This window comes from Hemiscyllium ocellatum, chromosome 10 (genome assembly GCF_020745735.1).
Source record: "Hemiscyllium ocellatum isolate sHemOce1 chromosome 10, sHemOce1.pat.X.cur, whole genome shotgun sequence".
NCBI lineage: Eukaryota > Metazoa > Chordata > Chondrichthyes > Orectolobiformes > Hemiscylliidae > Hemiscyllium > Hemiscyllium ocellatum.
This window is the reverse complement of record NC_083410.1, coordinates 99568313-99585877: the sequence shown is the minus strand read 5'-3', so window position 1 is coordinate 99585877 and position 17565 is coordinate 99568313. Positions and strand designations below refer to the sequence as shown.

The 17565-nt window shown below is 38.1% G+C and overlaps 1 protein-coding gene across 1 annotated transcript in view; it reads right to left on the bottom strand.

Moving 5' to 3' along the window:
- The window catches only part of xrn2 (5'-3' exoribonuclease 2), an 88773-nt gene that overhangs the window by 12741 nt on the left and 58467 nt on the right, over nucleotides 1–17565 (bottom strand). The window contains exons 22-28 of the mRNA XM_060831799.1: nucleotides 16114–16208; nucleotides 15954–16033; nucleotides 15323–15379; nucleotides 15128–15196; nucleotides 13293–13424; nucleotides 11480–11616; nucleotides 1235–1298 (exon numbers count right to left, since the gene is read on the bottom strand). Coding sequence (XP_060687782.1) covers nucleotides 1235–1298; nucleotides 11480–11616; nucleotides 13293–13424; nucleotides 15128–15196; nucleotides 15323–15379; nucleotides 15954–16033; nucleotides 16114–16208 — 634 coding nt within the window. The remainder of the gene's footprint in view (nucleotides 1–1234; nucleotides 1299–11479; nucleotides 11617–13292; nucleotides 13425–15127; nucleotides 15197–15322; nucleotides 15380–15953; nucleotides 16034–16113; nucleotides 16209–17565) is intronic.

Below are 17565 nucleotides of genomic sequence, written 5' to 3'. Positions count from 1 at the left end.
TACGATGGTCAAACAGTGATGTCGCTGGCCTAGTGATCTGGAGATCCAGATTAATGCTCTGGAGTCGTGGTCTGAATACGACATCAGCAGTTGATTTTTAAACATGTATTCACAGCCACCTGACAAAATAATTTTGAATAACCAAGAAAGAAACAGGATTTAAGCATAATTTAAGATATAGATTGAAACTTTTTTTTAATGTGGGGGGGGGGGGTCAGAAGAGATTTAATCAAACAAACCCCTTCAAACCACAAGTAAAATCAACATTGATTCCACCTTGGGGCCCCTCCAAACACTTGGAATCAATGTCAATTTCACCAGTTTCCTCATCTCCCCTGCCCCCACCTTATCCCAGATCCAACCTCCAATTCGGCACCGCCCTCCTGAAGATGGCCTACCTGTCCATCGTTATTCTCAACCATCTGCTCCATCCTCTGCTCTGACCCATAACCATCAATCCCCCCCAACCTTCCTCCATCTATCACATTCCTAGCCACCTTCCTCCCCCCCAGCTCCACTCCTCTTCCCATTTATCTCTCAGACCCCTTGCTCCACCCCACCATCCACATTCCAGATGAAGAGCTTTTGCTTAAAATGTCAACTCTCCTGCTCCTCAGATGCTGCGGGACTGGCTGTGCTTTTCCAGAGTTAAAAATGTGTTGCTGGAAAAGCGCAGCAGGTCAGGCAGCATCCAAGGAGCAGGAGAATCGACGTTTCGGGCATGAGCCCTTCTTCAGGAATGAGGAAAGTGTGTCCAGCAGGTTAAGATAAAAGGTAGGGAGGAGGGACTTGGGGGAGGGGCGTTCCAGCACCACATTTTATAACTTCAACTGTGACAGATATCACAAGACTATCCGGAAAAATGGCAAATCAATGACCATAATGTACTCATCATATGTATCCACATACCCCATCTGAACATCAGATTAAAATTAATAAGATTGATACAAAGAACCTGAAAAACACACTTCCATTTTATAAGGTGCCTTTCAGACCTTAAGCACACCATGAAGTATGTTTTAAGTGATGCAACATAACAGCCAAATGTGCACAGTAGGGTTTCATAAACAGGAATAAAAAAAATGCCTAGCTAATCTCTTTTGAGATGTTTGTCGAGGGACACTGGCCAAGATAAAAAAAAACAAAAAAGGCAAAGGCAAATACTATACTCATTACATTAACTTCTAGAGAGATTGAATAAATAATAGCCTTGAAATTATGTGATTATTCTTACCTCTGAGGTATAAGCTGCTGAAAGAGTGGTTGTGGACCTCGCCATGAATCTTGTGGTCTCAAACCTGTAAATGATACAGCTATGTTAATAAAATTAATATTTTTGAAAATGTTACATTTTGCATGAGCGCACTTGAATATTGGGATTTTATGAAAACAGACAACATAAAATCTATCCAGTCTCCACATGGTGCATTACAATTAAATGTCAATTTATACAATATCAATCAGGCAGTCAATTAAGTTTTAATGAAATCCCACAAAGTATGTAGATAATTAATGTCTTTTTACAGACCAAGATTACCTTTCCATTGACTACCAAAAATTGTCATCATAAGCTTTATTTTTTAAATAGTTTTAAATTAATATGCAAAATTTTGAAAGACATTAAATACTAGCAATTCATCTTTGGTGCCTTGGTGAATTTCAAGGTTCTTTACAATTTAAGATAATCACTCTACTTTCCCAGTGCTTAATTAAGTCAAAAATTGACACATAGTAAGACAATTCATGGCAGGCATTGCAATAGCAAAACCATGTGGGGGAAGGAAAATTACAAAATGATAGAATTTTTTAAAATTCATTTGCCCATTATGGCATATAGGCATTGCTGACAAGATCAGAATTTGCAGGCCATCCTTAATTAGCCCCCAAGGACGTGGTGATGAACTGCCTTCTTGAACCACTGAAACCCATCTGATGAGATGTACCAACAGTGTTGCTGGAAAGAAAATTTTAAGATTTTAACCTGGACAGTGAAGAAACAAAGATATAGTTCCAAGTCAGGCTAGTTGCCACTTTGAGGGGAAATCGCAAGTGATGGTATTCTTCCATGTTCCTGCTGTCCTGTCCACAAGTTGGGCGGGTGCTGTCGAAGGAACTTTGCTAAGTCGCAACAGTGCATCTTGTGTATAATCCACATATTATTGCACACTGGTGATGCAATGAGTAGTTGTTGGTGGATTGGGCACCAATCAAACAAAGTATTTCATCAGTCATTTCTTGTACCTGACAGATGATGGACAGGCTTTGGAAGTCAGTAAGTGAGTTACTTGCCTCAGAATTCTCAGTCTCTGACCTGCTTTCGAAACTGCAATATTTATACAGGTAACCCAGCTCAGTTTCGGGTCAATAGTAACAACCAAAACATTGGTAGTTCAGTGGTGGCAGTGCAACAGAATGACATGGGGATATAGTCTGATTGTCTTTCACTGAAGATTATGATTGCCCAATACTCACGTGGTGTAAATATTGTGTGTTCCTTCTCAGCTCAAACCTGATTCTGCTTCTTACTGGCTTCCACATTTAAGAAGTTGCCAATGGTACTTGTAATCATCAGCAAACTTGGTCAGTTCTGACTGTATTTTGGAAGGAGGGTCTTTGATGAAAGCAGCTGAGGATTATTAGTCTGTCCTGAGGAAAGGGGCTCTTGTGACGCAGTGGCAGTGTCCCTACCTCTGAACTGGGAGGCCTGGATTCAAGTCCTACCTGCTCCAGAGATGTGCAATGACACTTTTGAACAGGTTGATGAGAAAGCACGTAGAGTGAGGAATTCCTGCACAGATGACTTAGGACTGAGGTTATAACTCTCCAACAAAGAAAACCCATCTTGCTTCATGGGAAGAGAGATTCTAACGAGTATAAAGAGGTACCCCCTCCCAGCATGTTATGTCATTTGATCAAATGCAGACTTGAGGTCAAGGCTGGTTCACTCTTACTTCACTCTCTTGGGTTCAGCTCTTGTCTGCAGTTTTAGACCAAAGTTGTGATGAGGATACTCTTGAAATTGGGAGTGTAATAAATTTTTGAAGCTCTCTCTGTTCTTTATGTAGCTATTCTTTACGAGCTTGGACATGCCTGGTGCTGACTTTAGACTCTCAAAATGGTCTATATTAATTTTCCATCTCAAATCATCCCTCACCTTTAGGACAATATTTTGACAGAAGTTTCCAATTCACTTTAGCTGACTTTGCATTAGTTTATGTTACCCTGATGGTCAGGCATATTTCGCATACCATTCTATTTTATTTGACCTCAGTGAAAGCAGCAAAAACAGCTTTAATTGAATGGGCTCACACTCTAGATTACCTAAAATTTGTTCAGTCATTAAAGCAGTCTTGTCACTTACAAAATGACAATTCAGGTTATAGTTCAGGTTCTATTCTCAAATATATTATAAATCATAAATATTAATACTTTAAATCGTCCAATGATCAAATTCTGGTCTACACCTAATAACACTGGAATACAGAAATACTCTCAGATATACGTAAGCTGCAATGCTTTCTTCTCCATCACCCATTTCTTTCCTGCCTTGTGTTATAACACCTAACCTTGACTTCATATCATCTACTAAGAGGTTTACCATGATGCTAACAACTCTTTCTACCATGGAAAGATACGTGCCTTTAACTTAGCATTCATCACATCAATATTGCAGAAAGAACTCAGCAAAAGGGTGTTGGGAGTTCCCACCATCCACTCTTGTGTCACTGCACATTGGTACTCCAATGTATCATCGCACAACAAGGCACCTTTTATATAAAAGAAAATCAATGCAGTTAGAGACAATCTGTACTCTGTCCTCAACTATTTACTATTTATTCATGACTTAGATGATGAAATAGTAATTAACCTATCCAAATTTGACAATGTTGCAAAGACAGGAAGAGTGTAAGTAGTGCAGAGGGAAGCATAAAATTGCAAAAATAAAAGTGAATGGGTAAAATTGCAGCTAACGTCAGCAAATATGAAACCCTACACCTTGGATGTAAGAAAGGATGAAAGAATATTTTCCAAAAAAATGAAAAGCTAGAAACAGTGAATGTTTGGAGACACATGGGTTTCAGGTACACAAATTAAAATATCAAGAATGGGTACACCAAGTAACAAAAAAGAGACTACAGAAATGCTCCCTTTATGTCAAGAGGAATAGGATATATGCGGGCAACAGAATGAATGGAATGCTGTGGTAAACGTCATTGGACCAACAACACATAGATCTATGCCAATGCTCTGGAGACAGGTTCAAATCTGATCACCACAGCTGTTCGAATTTAAATTGTGGAATATAAAGCCAATTTCATTATTGAGAACAATCAGTGACAATCATAAAAACCTAACTGGTTCATTAATGTTCTTTAGGGAAGGGAATGTGCCATCCTTACCTGGTCTGGCCCGTATGAGACGTCAGACCCACAGCTATATCACTGACTCTTAGCTACCTTCTAAGTATGTATGGATGGGGAATAAATGTAGACCTTATCTAAAGAGCAAGTCACCCAGACCCACTGCCCCACCTTATCCCTGTAATCCTGCATTTCCCACAGCTAATATGTGCAATTCTGGTCTCCCTCCTATTGTAACGATGCTATGAAACTTGAAAAGGTTCAGAAAAAATTTACAAGGATGTCACCAGGATTTGAGAGTCTGAGCTACAGGGAGAGGTTGAATAGGCTAGGACTATCGGAACATCGGAGGCTGAGGGGTGACCTCATAAAAGTTTATAAAATCATGAGGGGTATGAATAGGTTAAATAGACAAGGTCTCTCCCTGGATTGAGGGAGTCCAGAACCAGAGGGCATAGGTTTAGGGTGAGGGGAGAAAGATTGAAAAAGGACATAAGGGGCAACTTTTTCACACAGGGGGTGGTGCGTATATAGAATGACCTGCTAGAAAGTAGTGGAGGCTAGTACAATTACATTTAAAGTTAAAAATCACAACACCAGGTTACAGTCCAACAGGTTTATTTGGAAGCACTAGCTTTCAGAGCACAGCTCCTTCATCAGGAAGCAGCAGCACTCCAAAAGCCAATGCTTCCAAATAAACCTGTTAGTCTATAATCTGGTGTTGTGTGATTTTTAAACTTTGCCCACCCCAGTTAGACACCAGTTTCTCCACAACATTTAAAAGGTATCTGGATGGGTACATGAGTAGGAAGGGTTTAAAGGGATATAGGCCAAATGCTGGCAAATGGGACTAGATTAATTTAGGACATCGGGTCTGCATGGACAAGTTGGACTGAAGGGTCTATTTCAGATAGTTGTGCCAGAAACATTGAAAACTAGCAAGCAGGTACAGCAGGAAATCAGGAAGGCTAATTGAATGTTGCCTTTATTTCAAGGGGGTTGGAGTATCAGAGGAAATAAATCTTACGGCAACTGCACAAATGATGGCGAGACCTCATCTAGAGTACTGAGAACAGTGTTGGCCCCTGTATTAAAGATCTTTCATCAGAGACATTTCAGGAAAATTCATTCAGATGAACCCTAGTATACAGACTGCTTTATAAGCAAAGGTTACATAAATTGGGACTCACTGGAATTTAGAAGATAAAAAAAGGTGATCTCTTTGAAATGTACACAATTCTTAAGTGTCTTGACTGAGTAAAAGCTGAGGGGATGCTCCCCCTAATGGGGGGAGTCTAAGACTGGAGGGCATTGTCAGCCAATCTAAGACTGAAAAGGTGCCAGCCAATTTAAGACTGACACGAGAAGGAATTTCTTCTCTCAGAGGGCTGTCTCTTTTTGGAACTTCTTCCCACAAGAGAGGTATGGGATCAGAGTCCTTGTGTAAACTTAATGCTGAAATAGATATCAGTAGGGGAATCAAGGATTACAGGGAAAGGGCATCAAAATGGATGCATTGAATGGCAAAGGGCCAACACTTATTCCTATTTCTTATGGTCTGAAGCTGCTTGAAGACTTCACTCTTGTTTCAAAGTCAGAGTATTTATATTAATAAACACTAGGCTGCACAAAATAGTTGGTGCAAAGGGTAGATTTTATTAATAATGGAAATGACAAATGGTTGTCATAGGTGATTGCCTACGATGAGTTTGAGTAGAAGTAGTCAGGATTATATCCTAAAATGATACAACACCAGCTTTTACTTATGCTGAGAACTGAAAAAAATTGCTTGTTAAAATAGTACCCTCTCCTGGTAGCACCCTATCATTCATGAAGTTTTGGAGGCAATTCTGACATCCTAACCCCATCACCAGACCTTGTGTAACCTATGATTCACTGTGGGCAAAGTTACTCACAATTGGAATATTTTTCCAGATGGATTTTAATCAATATTCAATTTGAATATACACTGCCCAGGAATGTATGCTCATGAGAACATACATTGAAATCTTGGTAATAAAGGTATTATAATCCCCAACATACAGAAAGGACTTCCGAGTAACTTTACTGACATTGTGCTATATGGCACAATGGCAAACAAAGAGATACAAATATAGCTGACCCTGGCTCAAATGTATGAATATCGTATTTTCTGGAAAGGTAATATTGCAGCAACTCCATGTTTAAGCATTAAATTCAGTTTTCAAAACAGCCAATTAAGAATTACTTTTGGAATGTTTGTGGAATTTTAACACATTATAGAAATCACAACTCCAAACTGAATATTTCCATAAAGTTGCAACACGATGTTAATCATTCTGCTCCAGTACATGCTTTTCGCACATTTAAATGAGGATTCAAACTCAAGGTTTTTCTATTACTTAAGACAGACTGATTAGGTTTTGGGCTTGTGGAAAATCACTTCAGAAAATTCTTGGAATAATTACCCACATTTGTACATGATGGGGGGATACAAATCAAGACTTCAATCCGTAAAATGAAAATGCTGATTTAACTCTCGTAACATCGGGTACATTACAGGAAAACACACTGATTCACCTAGTAGCAGTGTCAAGATAAAAAAAACGTTTTATTTTATACACAGAACATTAAATTGCAGAAAGAAGAGCTCATCACTTTTCAATGCTATTAGGTCACATGTTTAGATGTTTGTTAACATTTCCACTGTGAACTGAAGTGAGAACTCTTCCAATCAGTGTGACAATCAGGAAAAGCCTTGGTGTTTACTGATTGCACTAATCAAAACCAATTTTCAAATGGAGTTAATTGGCAAGCTTACATTGAAATGAAAGCATGTCATAAATCAGATTCAATTTTGGATGGCAAAAACCAAATATGCTATTCACATCGAGTGCTTGCAGACAGCACTTGACTCCCACAAGTTATCAGCACTCAGACAATTCATCAGCAGTATGTAGACTGAAATATCCCAGCAAAATCAAAGATTGCTGATGGAAACACCCACATTATATATTTTAGGGTTGAAGGGGAAAGAAAATAACACTGATTGACCGTTCTGTCCTTCCAATAAAATTCTCAGTACCACAAGCTTATTATGCAATTTTCCAAAGGCAGTCAATGGATTGTGTGGTTTTTTTTGGGGTGGGGCTGCAGGTAATAGAAGAACTATGATGATTTTACTGGGTTAACAATTCTAAATTGAGTGTAGGAAAAAACAGGAATTAACTGGTTATATTGTACACATTTTCATGTCACTAGTGACATGAAAAACAAATTATTGTAACTGAACAGAAATTTAACAAAAGATGCACTAATGAGGATAACTGGGAAAGACAATGGCAAGGCCACGTGACCAGATATTAAAATCTTTACAATGCAACAAACATTAAAAAAAAAAGTCCTCCTCAATGACCACCACAGAAACTGCAGCACGTGGGTTTGTATTGGTGTTATTTAACATTCCTCAAATTCTGAAATAAATAAAGCTATTCAGGGCTGCAGCTAACAAATGTCGAAGTGTTTTAAATGCCATTTTACCTAAATCACAACATGCTATGCACAAATACAACATATGTCAAGTTTACCATGCAGCTTTTAATGTTCTTGAAAATAGACAGGTCTGAAACTCTCGTCTTTTTGTAGCTATCAAGTTCAGACTTCCAACATTTCTTTCTATTCAAAATCAATCCACCTATTTCATACTGCCATTACAAAGACCACTGCAAAGTCATGTAATTCTTGTCTCAAAGTGGTATGTGTCTTCCAGGTTCACTCTTCAATATAGCACCAAAGCCATCAAGAAATAACATGCTAAAAATCTTTACACAAAGTATATTATAGCTGGATGGTTAAATGCAGCAGTTTCAGCCAATTGTGCTAAGAAATATATACGGAGAAGCTGCTTGACACAAACACGGAATGAGGTCTATTCCTGAATTACATTTTCTCAATTAAATACATAAATAAATTTAAGGTATCAATTTGTCATAACTTGCTGCTGCCTGACTACGCAAATAATTCAGTGAGCAGCATACTTACATGTTTTGACTTCCTAGCACATGACAACAGTGATCCGTTGTTTTAAACTTTCAAACTTCGATTGACTGAAAACTAGGCCAGTTTTTCAGTGTTCAATGTTAAGTTGTGCTGAAAATATGAAACTCACTACCACATGTAATGCAAAACTAATGCATTCAAGTGGGAAGATGTGAAGGAGGAGGAAATGGTGATAATGCAAGATAAAGTACAGAGACAGGAAACTAGTGGAACATAAACAATAGCAGAATGGTTTGTTTTAGCATTGTAAAATTCTATGTACTAATTTAGTGTGGGTTCCAGCTCCAGCCAGGAGGCAGAAGAGTAAACAGCTGTAACTAAAAGAAAATAAAATGCCTGAAGTATGCAGGTGAATCAGCATCTGAAACCATAAAGGCAAGTGAACATTCAGGGTCAACAACCTTCAGATTTCTAGCATTTGCAACAGAGCTAGAATTAAAAAAAACAATCCATTACAAAAGAGAAAATATGGCTACAAATTAGTAAACAAAAGGTAAAAGATCAAACTTAAAGTGCATAAAGCCTTTATGTTTTGTATCTAAGGCTTTACATTACAGCTGTGTGCACATACTATGTCTCTCATGAACACACAAAGAAAACAAAAATGGCAAAGATAGCATCTGTACAGCAACAGTGATAGTCTAATGGTGAGGACAGGGGTTTGCTGAATAATTCAAGAGAGCCTCTATGTCTCAATCTTACTTGAGTATAAGCAAGTCCTTTTAAAAACACACTTCTCCTCCATTCTTCTTTTATCAGTGCTTATGTCCTTTAGACTGTCTGCACTTAATTCTTTGTGTGTGTGTGTGTAGCAATTCCAAACAGAGAAAGATACTGGGAGGTACAAAAGTCAAAAAAACATTATGGACAGTGAATCCCAGTCAATTTGAAAAATTGGTCAGGAAAGCAAGGCAGAAAACTAATTTTCCACAGACCCTTTTCTATCACATGACTTTTATTACATCGTGTAAAAAAAACTCAAAGCAAAGTGCCAGAAGAACAGAACATTGCTTTGGTTGCTCAGGACGTTGCAGCATCTTTTTAACTATAAGGCAGGCAGGTGAAGGACTCCATATTGCCAGGATGGCTAACAATCACACATCTTTCTTGGGGGCCAAATAGCAGCAGTGAGAAACACCAACCTTTACATGTAGGTACAGAGGCATAGAAATCTACTCAACTCAAGGACCTGCTTGAGTATTATAGTTCAAGGATTGGATCAGCAGTCAAGCTGAAGCTCTTCAAGAAAGAAGAGATAAAGTATAGGAAGGTGAGATTAGTTGCATTTAAAAGTCTCAAAGTTTAAAGTCCCCAGCCTTTTCATTTTGTAAGCACTCCTCCAAGTTGACTGAAAGATGCTCCGACATTTAACTTCACATTAAGGTTGCCACATAAATGCCGCTAATATTTTTAAAACAAGGTTGATAGATGAACAAACAGCTCTATTTTGCAACAATTCCCATCACACTTCTGGTGTACAATCAGGTTGAGAAGAGGTCAAGAGTCTCACAGATAAAACAACTGGACTGTGTGCAAGGAATCAGATTAGACTAAATTTAACTTCCCTATCAATAAGCAGGAAATTGGTAAACCAAAGTGTCATCCATGCTCAACAACGTGCCCTGATACAGCACAATTAGCCCACCAAATTGCCTCAAAAATGCTTTAAATAAACCTCAACAGTTACTTAAGCAGAAGTCTGGATACATGATCAAAAGCTTGTTTCAAGGAATGTCTTAAAAAGGAGGGAAAGGTGGAGTGACTTACAGCAAAATTCTCCAGAGCTCAGAGCCAGGTAGCTGAAGACACCAGCATCAGTGGCAAATCAAAACTGGGGATGTGCAAGAGACCACAATTGATGGAACATAAAGATCTCGGAAGGTTGTAGGGCTGGAGGAGGTAGCAGAGATAGGGCAAACAGAAAATGTAAATCTCACTATTACAATTTATACTTGCATCATGCCATTAATATTGAATTTTCTCCTAAAGTTGCTTAAGTGATCTGATAGGATGAAAATGTGCGCCAAACTGAAAAACTGACTTTGATTAAAGAGCTGGGTTTGAGAAAAATCATGAATGTAAAGAAGGGATAGGAAAGGATTTCCAGAACTGCAATGTTGTCCCGTGATGTGAAAGTAGCGAACGGTAATTTGAACTAAGACAGTATCCACTGAGGATGAAATTCAAGGAAAAGGTACAGAATTTGAGGCAGGATACAACAGTTTGTTCTTCTGAAAGCTTGGCTGAATTTTATCGGAGTTCAAAGACTGTATGCCGGACAAAATCTGACAATATAGTAAGAGTGGAATGGCTGAGATTTTATGCAAAATAACAGCTTGACATCACAAACATACAAATGAAAGCTAACGTCATGTGTTGAGATGCAGCTGCCTGTCACAGTAAAAAAAAACAGAACTGCAATAGATTCTAGAGTTTGTACATCAGGTTAACAACAGGAGCCTTTGCTCTCATATTGTATCTAGGATTTGACAGTTGAGAGTCAAAGTAAGAGCAGTCCCATGAAGATTGATGAGAGAAAGGAAATTATACTTGACTCTGTCAAAACCTGCAGCATAGCTAAGCTACTGAGGAGGAATATGTACAACACAATCACCATTTGAGAGAATATTATTTGTGCCTTTGGTTAGGACAACTTCGGTGCAATTGCAGAAGTGGACTCTCTCTAGAGATCCAAACATCCGAGTTGCAGGAAAAATGCATGCTCTTGTAAACCATCAACATGCACAAGTATTTGAAGGAGAGAAAAAAAAAAGATTGGGTATAGACTTGCAAGGACAGCGTGGGTTTTTTGAGGAGAAACATTTATGAAGACAGCTGTATGAAGGTCAGAAAGGGAAGTTTAATAGATTTACCAGTTTTTGCAAGTTATTTTCCAAAGGGCCATTGACTAAAATGTCAACAGGCCACAAGTTTACTGTCACTGCTAAGAGTGCTTAATTTTTCACACAAGTTTTATTCTTCCTATGAAAAACAGAATCCTAAGTCCGTCAAGTTTAATCCTTACTTTATGTATTGCTTACTACTTAATCTGTAAATCACAGGTTTGTCAAATAACTTACTTGGCAAAGGGACAGTAAGAGATGGTGGTGCTCTCATCAATGGGGGCCGAGAATTTTTCGCTTGTTGATAAAGAGGCGGAGGGGTGTAACTGTAAACACCACTTCCTCCTTGAGAGCGATCTTTTGACATAACATGGCTAAAACAAAATTAAAGAAACAATATGTACAACTTGTGCATATAATACAAACCAGGTTATTCTTTTTATGCTAAAACAATTTAACAAATATAAAAATGCAGTTTGCTATGGGTGTTGGAATTGAAGCCGATAGCTTTTTCAATGATTCATATCCTGCAGCTTTGAAAGATGTGAAACATCGCTCCCAAAACAAAATATTAACACCTGCGTATCAAAGTTCAATATCCAAAACAGTAGTTAATTTTTCCACAGAAAAACTTCATAATGACAGCCATGTCTTTATTGATTTACCACTAAGAACTGAACTGAGTGTTTGAGCCCATCAGGAAGGATTGAAAATTCCAAGCTATTTTGCCCAGATCCAGTGCGAGGGAACCTGATGGAGGTCTATAAAATTATGAAGGACACACCAGTGAAGAATTTTCCAAGTGCAGGGCAGTGTAGAATTAGGGTCATAAATGTAAGGTAGCCACTAATACACCCAAGGGAACTAGATTGTATATTTATGAGCCAAACACAAATAAACCCAAAACAGAAATCAGAAGACACTGCGCTAGCCAGAGAGTAGGATAAAGAGTGGTTGAGATGAATAGCCTCTATGCATTTCAACAGAAGCTAGATAAACACAAGGGACAAAAAAACCAAAAGAATCTGTCAACATGCCAGAAGGGTAGGAAGAGGTTAATGTAGAACACAAATACTGGCACTAATCCACTGGGCTATGTGGTCTGTTGCTGTTTTACAAATACTATGTAATGTGACACTATGTGACATTTCAGTCTTGCTGTCCCCACATAGGGAGTGGCACATAGATTTTGCATCACAAAATGTGAAAATTGCACTGGAGCCTTCAATTTGCATGTACAAAAAGACTTACAAACCAAACAGGTCCAGGTGCTTGTGAGCTGCTTCAAATCATCTAAAATCTGTATCATTACCATAACATACCTGGTTGACAATAAAGGATTTATATTTCTGCTCCCCTGGCTAATCTTGCAATGAATCAAAGGAAAGGCTGACTTCTACTAATGATGGAGAAAATTTATGCTACTTGAGTTTTTACAAGTTCCATTTTGCAAACACTCCAACTCACTTACCAATTTCTGTTTGACCAATTGTTGAAAAATCAAATACCAAGGTCCCTGTGCCCAAAGTTATTACAACAGCAAACATACTGAACACATTATTTTCAACCAACAATTCAGTTAAACAGATCAAACTCTGCAACAAGTTTGACTGTGGAAAACTTTATTTTGTATGGCACAAAGGACAATGGCTGCAGTGATGGCACCTGACTCACTGACAGTTATTGGAATAGGCCGCCATGTGAATAATCTTGACTGCCACTTCACTCTCCAGAGAATAAATGTTCTTAAAAAAAGAGACAGTTTAATTGTGGAGTTAGATCAAATACTAAGCTGGGGTGCTTGCCTGCATGAATGTGACCAGGGTTTTGGAGGGCGGGAGCGCGCGGGAGGGATGTGGTGGTCACAGTACTCATTACTGTATGCTAAACCAGCATTGTCTGACATGATTCCTGCTTTACGTCTGTACCCTAACAAAATAAGGAAGAAACATCAAAGCTGCAGGGGATAACACAACAGATGCTAAAATGATCCTGCTGGTCAAATTATTCCACTGAACTCTTACATTTGCTGGCTTGGAACATCACTCACCCCAGTGTTCTAAATGCTGCTTGGTCCAAGTGTACTTGAGGCCGATTTGGGTTAAAGCCAAGTCGAGGCTTCCAAGGCTGCTTTTGGTTAGATTGTTCCCAATCAGATGGTTTCAACACTTTGGGAGGTTTTCTGAAAGAGAAATGCGAAACCAAATAACTTAACATAAATCAAATAACTGCAGATGCAGGAGATCTGAAATAAAGACAAAGTCTGGCAGCATCTGCAAGATCAGAGACAAAAGGTAATGTTTCAAGTCGAGTCCATTCTGACGAAGCATCACTAGGCTTGAAACGGTTAACTGCTTCTCCTCAGAGATCATGCTAGATTCCTCAGCACTTCCTATTTTTATTCCAAACATTCAACAATTATTGTACAGACTCAATATAGTTCAGATTGGGCCCATTCAGCCTATCCTGCTTTTGCTTTCCAAATTGAGTTTCACACTCCAGATTTCTTCCCATAAACTTACAAACCAATTCTCTACAAGTACATGCCAATTATCTCTTAAAACGTTCTTATGAAATCTAACTCCACCAGCCTTTCAAGCAGTACATTCCAGAACCTGATTTGTATAAAGAATTTTCTCATTTCCCGACAGTACCGTTGCCAATTATATTGAATGTGACCTGTGGTTATCAACCCACTTTGCAAGGGAATACATTACTTCCTACTTGGTATAATGAAATCTCTCATAACTTTGAGATTCTGTATCAAAACTCTCAACTTCCAGTGTTTTCCTCTTCACATCACAAATGCATCTCATCCCAGGCACCTCCGCTGTACTCATGTACTAATGTCAGGTTATCAAAATAGTACAGAAAACACCAACCAAAGACCTGTAAAGTTTAAAATCAGCTGCAAAGTACACGTATGTGAGTAATGCCCTCCACCTATAGAAGAATTCCTGCATCAGTCCCACCATTAACTTAATTAAAGGTCATTCTGCTACATGAGTTTCGTTCATGGGAATTCGCTATGATGGGATTGACAAATTTTCTAAAGCGCAAACTTTTAAAGCATGTATTCATTATAACACGATTCCAGTTTAAATGGTGCTACTATTATGCGATTTTCTTCGAACATGAGATTGCATGAGAATGGAACTACTGCATTATAGCAAAACCAGCTGCATTCTCCTTTGAGATAAGACTTTCAGAGTCTCTATTTAATCCAATCGTCTTTCTTCATATTCCCTTTTCTGTTCCAACTGTTTCTCAATTGCTCTTTGCACATTCTGTGAATTTTGTTAATAGATCACTAACAACAAACAGAAATATGGCTATTAAATGAAAGAAAGCAACATTTCAAGCATCCAACCTGTAGATGAATCCCACATATCAACTTCCACTGACCTACTTTACATTCTCTTTATTACGTTCTTTCCATAAATTAGTAGCTATTACTGGAATATTGTTATGCAAGCAGCAGAACCCTTTCTCAACTCAGCCTAGACAGTACTGTATGGTATGCAGTTGAGAGAACTGAGGCATTAACAGGTGCCCCACGCATGATGCTCTTCAAAGAACTATGCTTTCACCAAGTATAGGTGGACACTGAACAAAAAATCTTATTTCTCTTCTATAATCAAGTCACCATGAGAAACCAAATTGTCTAACTCAATTTAAACAAGAGAAATAACACAAATTTTCATTGTCTGAATGATTCTTTGGTTTCTCACAAGCATGCACTACTGATCTGTTAACAGGTTTCTCAATACATAAAAACAACTGGTGACCAGATTGCTTTCATGACTCAAAGCTTCTACCTTAAATGCTAAACTTTTAAACAAAGTTCAAATGCCAAGAAACTTTGTTTTGAGAAATATTACTTACACTGCTCCAGGTAAAAAAGCAGCTTTGAATGTGTAGCCATCTTCAAACTGAGGATCCTTGAATAATATACTGTCGGGAGGGAAGGGAAGGTGCACATAAAGCAGATTTCTTTTATCATATACAACATCAAAATGGAACAGAATAATTGCAGCACTAAAAACAGGTGTAAGCAAAGTGAACAGAAGTTCCACTCACCTGCATGCATTATTCTCAGTAATGTCTTGCAATGCTGGTACAGGAGATTCCACTGTTCTAAAAGTAAACATATATGTATATATAAATTCAGGCAATCGTTTACTAAAGATGTGATTTTCCATGTTGGTTTATCTTCAAAAACTCAATTTCTTCTCTTCACAGTCACATTTAGTAAAAACTGGAGCAATGAGCCAGTGACCTTCCCAATTCACCAGAATTTATGTGCACAAGTAAATACAGCCTTTCACCTAACCATGCCACCTCTACCTTCAAAGATATTTTTTCTTCCTAAGTACAGCATTATGCACACACACATCCAAGAATACAAACTAGCTTGGTCAAGCAACTATTAATTCTGAATGACAATTTTCTAGTTCAAAATCAAGCACTAAACTAATCAGGGTGGTCTTTAAAACTGAAAAGCATTTCCATTTTTAAAAAAAATCTTCAAGTCTACTCTAATAAATTAGCCTTAATTGTATTAATTGAACCTTAAAAAATTTTGAAGACATAATTCTCCTCCACAATTGTCTCAACAGGCAACTATAATGGATTACACAGTTAGCAATGTGTTGATATATCTTTATATTCCTAAGCAATCCCTACAATTTAAACAAAAATGAATACTTACTTTCCTGGCTTTATTACATCATCCTTTAACGTTAGGAGGCCTTTAATACCATGGCAAAGCTCAGGAGACATATCTATATCCTAGAATCACAAGTTTAATTTAGTAAGGACACATTTTAAAAAAAAAAGTGAGAAACAACAAAATTATTCAAATTACCCACCTGAGCACCACTATTTTGCAATTCGACAATGAAGTCAAACAACTTGTGGTGTTTTCCAACAAACAGCACATCACTTCCAAGACTATTTCGTCGAACTAAAATCAAAGATTATCAAAAGCTCAGTTTTATTCAACTACTTCTAGCACCTCTTGTTCAGTATTCAATCATACGGTGTTTGTTTATTTATGAATATTGTAACTGGAGCAGAGATCCCTAAGTAAAAAAGTTTAAAATCATCACTATTATTTCCATAAACGCTACAGATTTTTGTTTGATATATTATCTTATACCTTACACAAAGCAGTATTCAACTGAAGTAATGCTGAAAATAATACATTTTGTCTAAACTTTTCATCTTGCACTCATCAGGACATTATGCAAGAAACATAAATCTAATTGGAAAACAACATTTATGTAGGATGAGAATAGTATTTATTAACAAGTGGACTCTGATTAGCATTGCCATGGAAAATGCATCAGTTACACAATGACAGAGTTAGCTGTCAAGCTTTGCTTAAATTTTAAAACAGGCAAGCTGAGTGTAGGATGCTGGAAAAGCACAGCCAGTCAGGCAGCATCAGAGGAGCAGGAGAAACGACATTTCATCAGGAATTCCTGAAGAGCATATGCTAGAATCATCAATTCTCCAGCTCCTCAGATGCTGCCTGACCGACTGTGCTTTTCCAGCACCACACTCTTACACTGATCTCCAGCATCTGCAGTCCTCACTTTTTCACAGCTGACCATTTGGTCAATGCAATGCTCGGAAAAATCAATCATAAAGTGGTCGTCACCTATTTTAAGCTAAAACGGGCAGAGCTTGTACATATTTTTTCCCCTTGAAAAGAACACGACCCTGAATCTGCATGCCACACTATGGGCTCAACTGACAATCCCAAATTGATTGTCAATGCAATTCTTCATGTATTCAGGGTTATTTAGCAAATTCTGTCCATTCACTCAATCACATCGACTGTTTGACAATCTGTTGAGGCTTACAACCACTAGCTGACTGGTGTGACCTTCACTGGTTAGTGCACATTTGCAGTTGCTTTAAGATTGACCAGATGAGCAAACAGAACCTGAGCAAGCTGGATGCTGAAACAGACCACATCACAACAAAACTGTGGGTTAATGGCGATCCATAATTTCTCACTAATTATCACACAAACTGAAACAGGTCCATGGCCATCACATTAGGTCCTGAGAAGTGCCCACTTTGTCTAAGGTTAACCTGGAAGGGTAAAATCTCAATGGTTTGAGCAATAGGTAAAGATAGGTGTTATGCACTGCTAAATGCACCATGAATAGAATGCTCCTATCAAGCCAAAAGGACATCTACCCATCACACGGAAGATTACTGAGGTATATGAATTTTAGTGCTGGTGTGATGCCAGATTATGTTGGTCATATGTACCAGTATCTAGAGGATTGTATCAAAACAAGTATCCC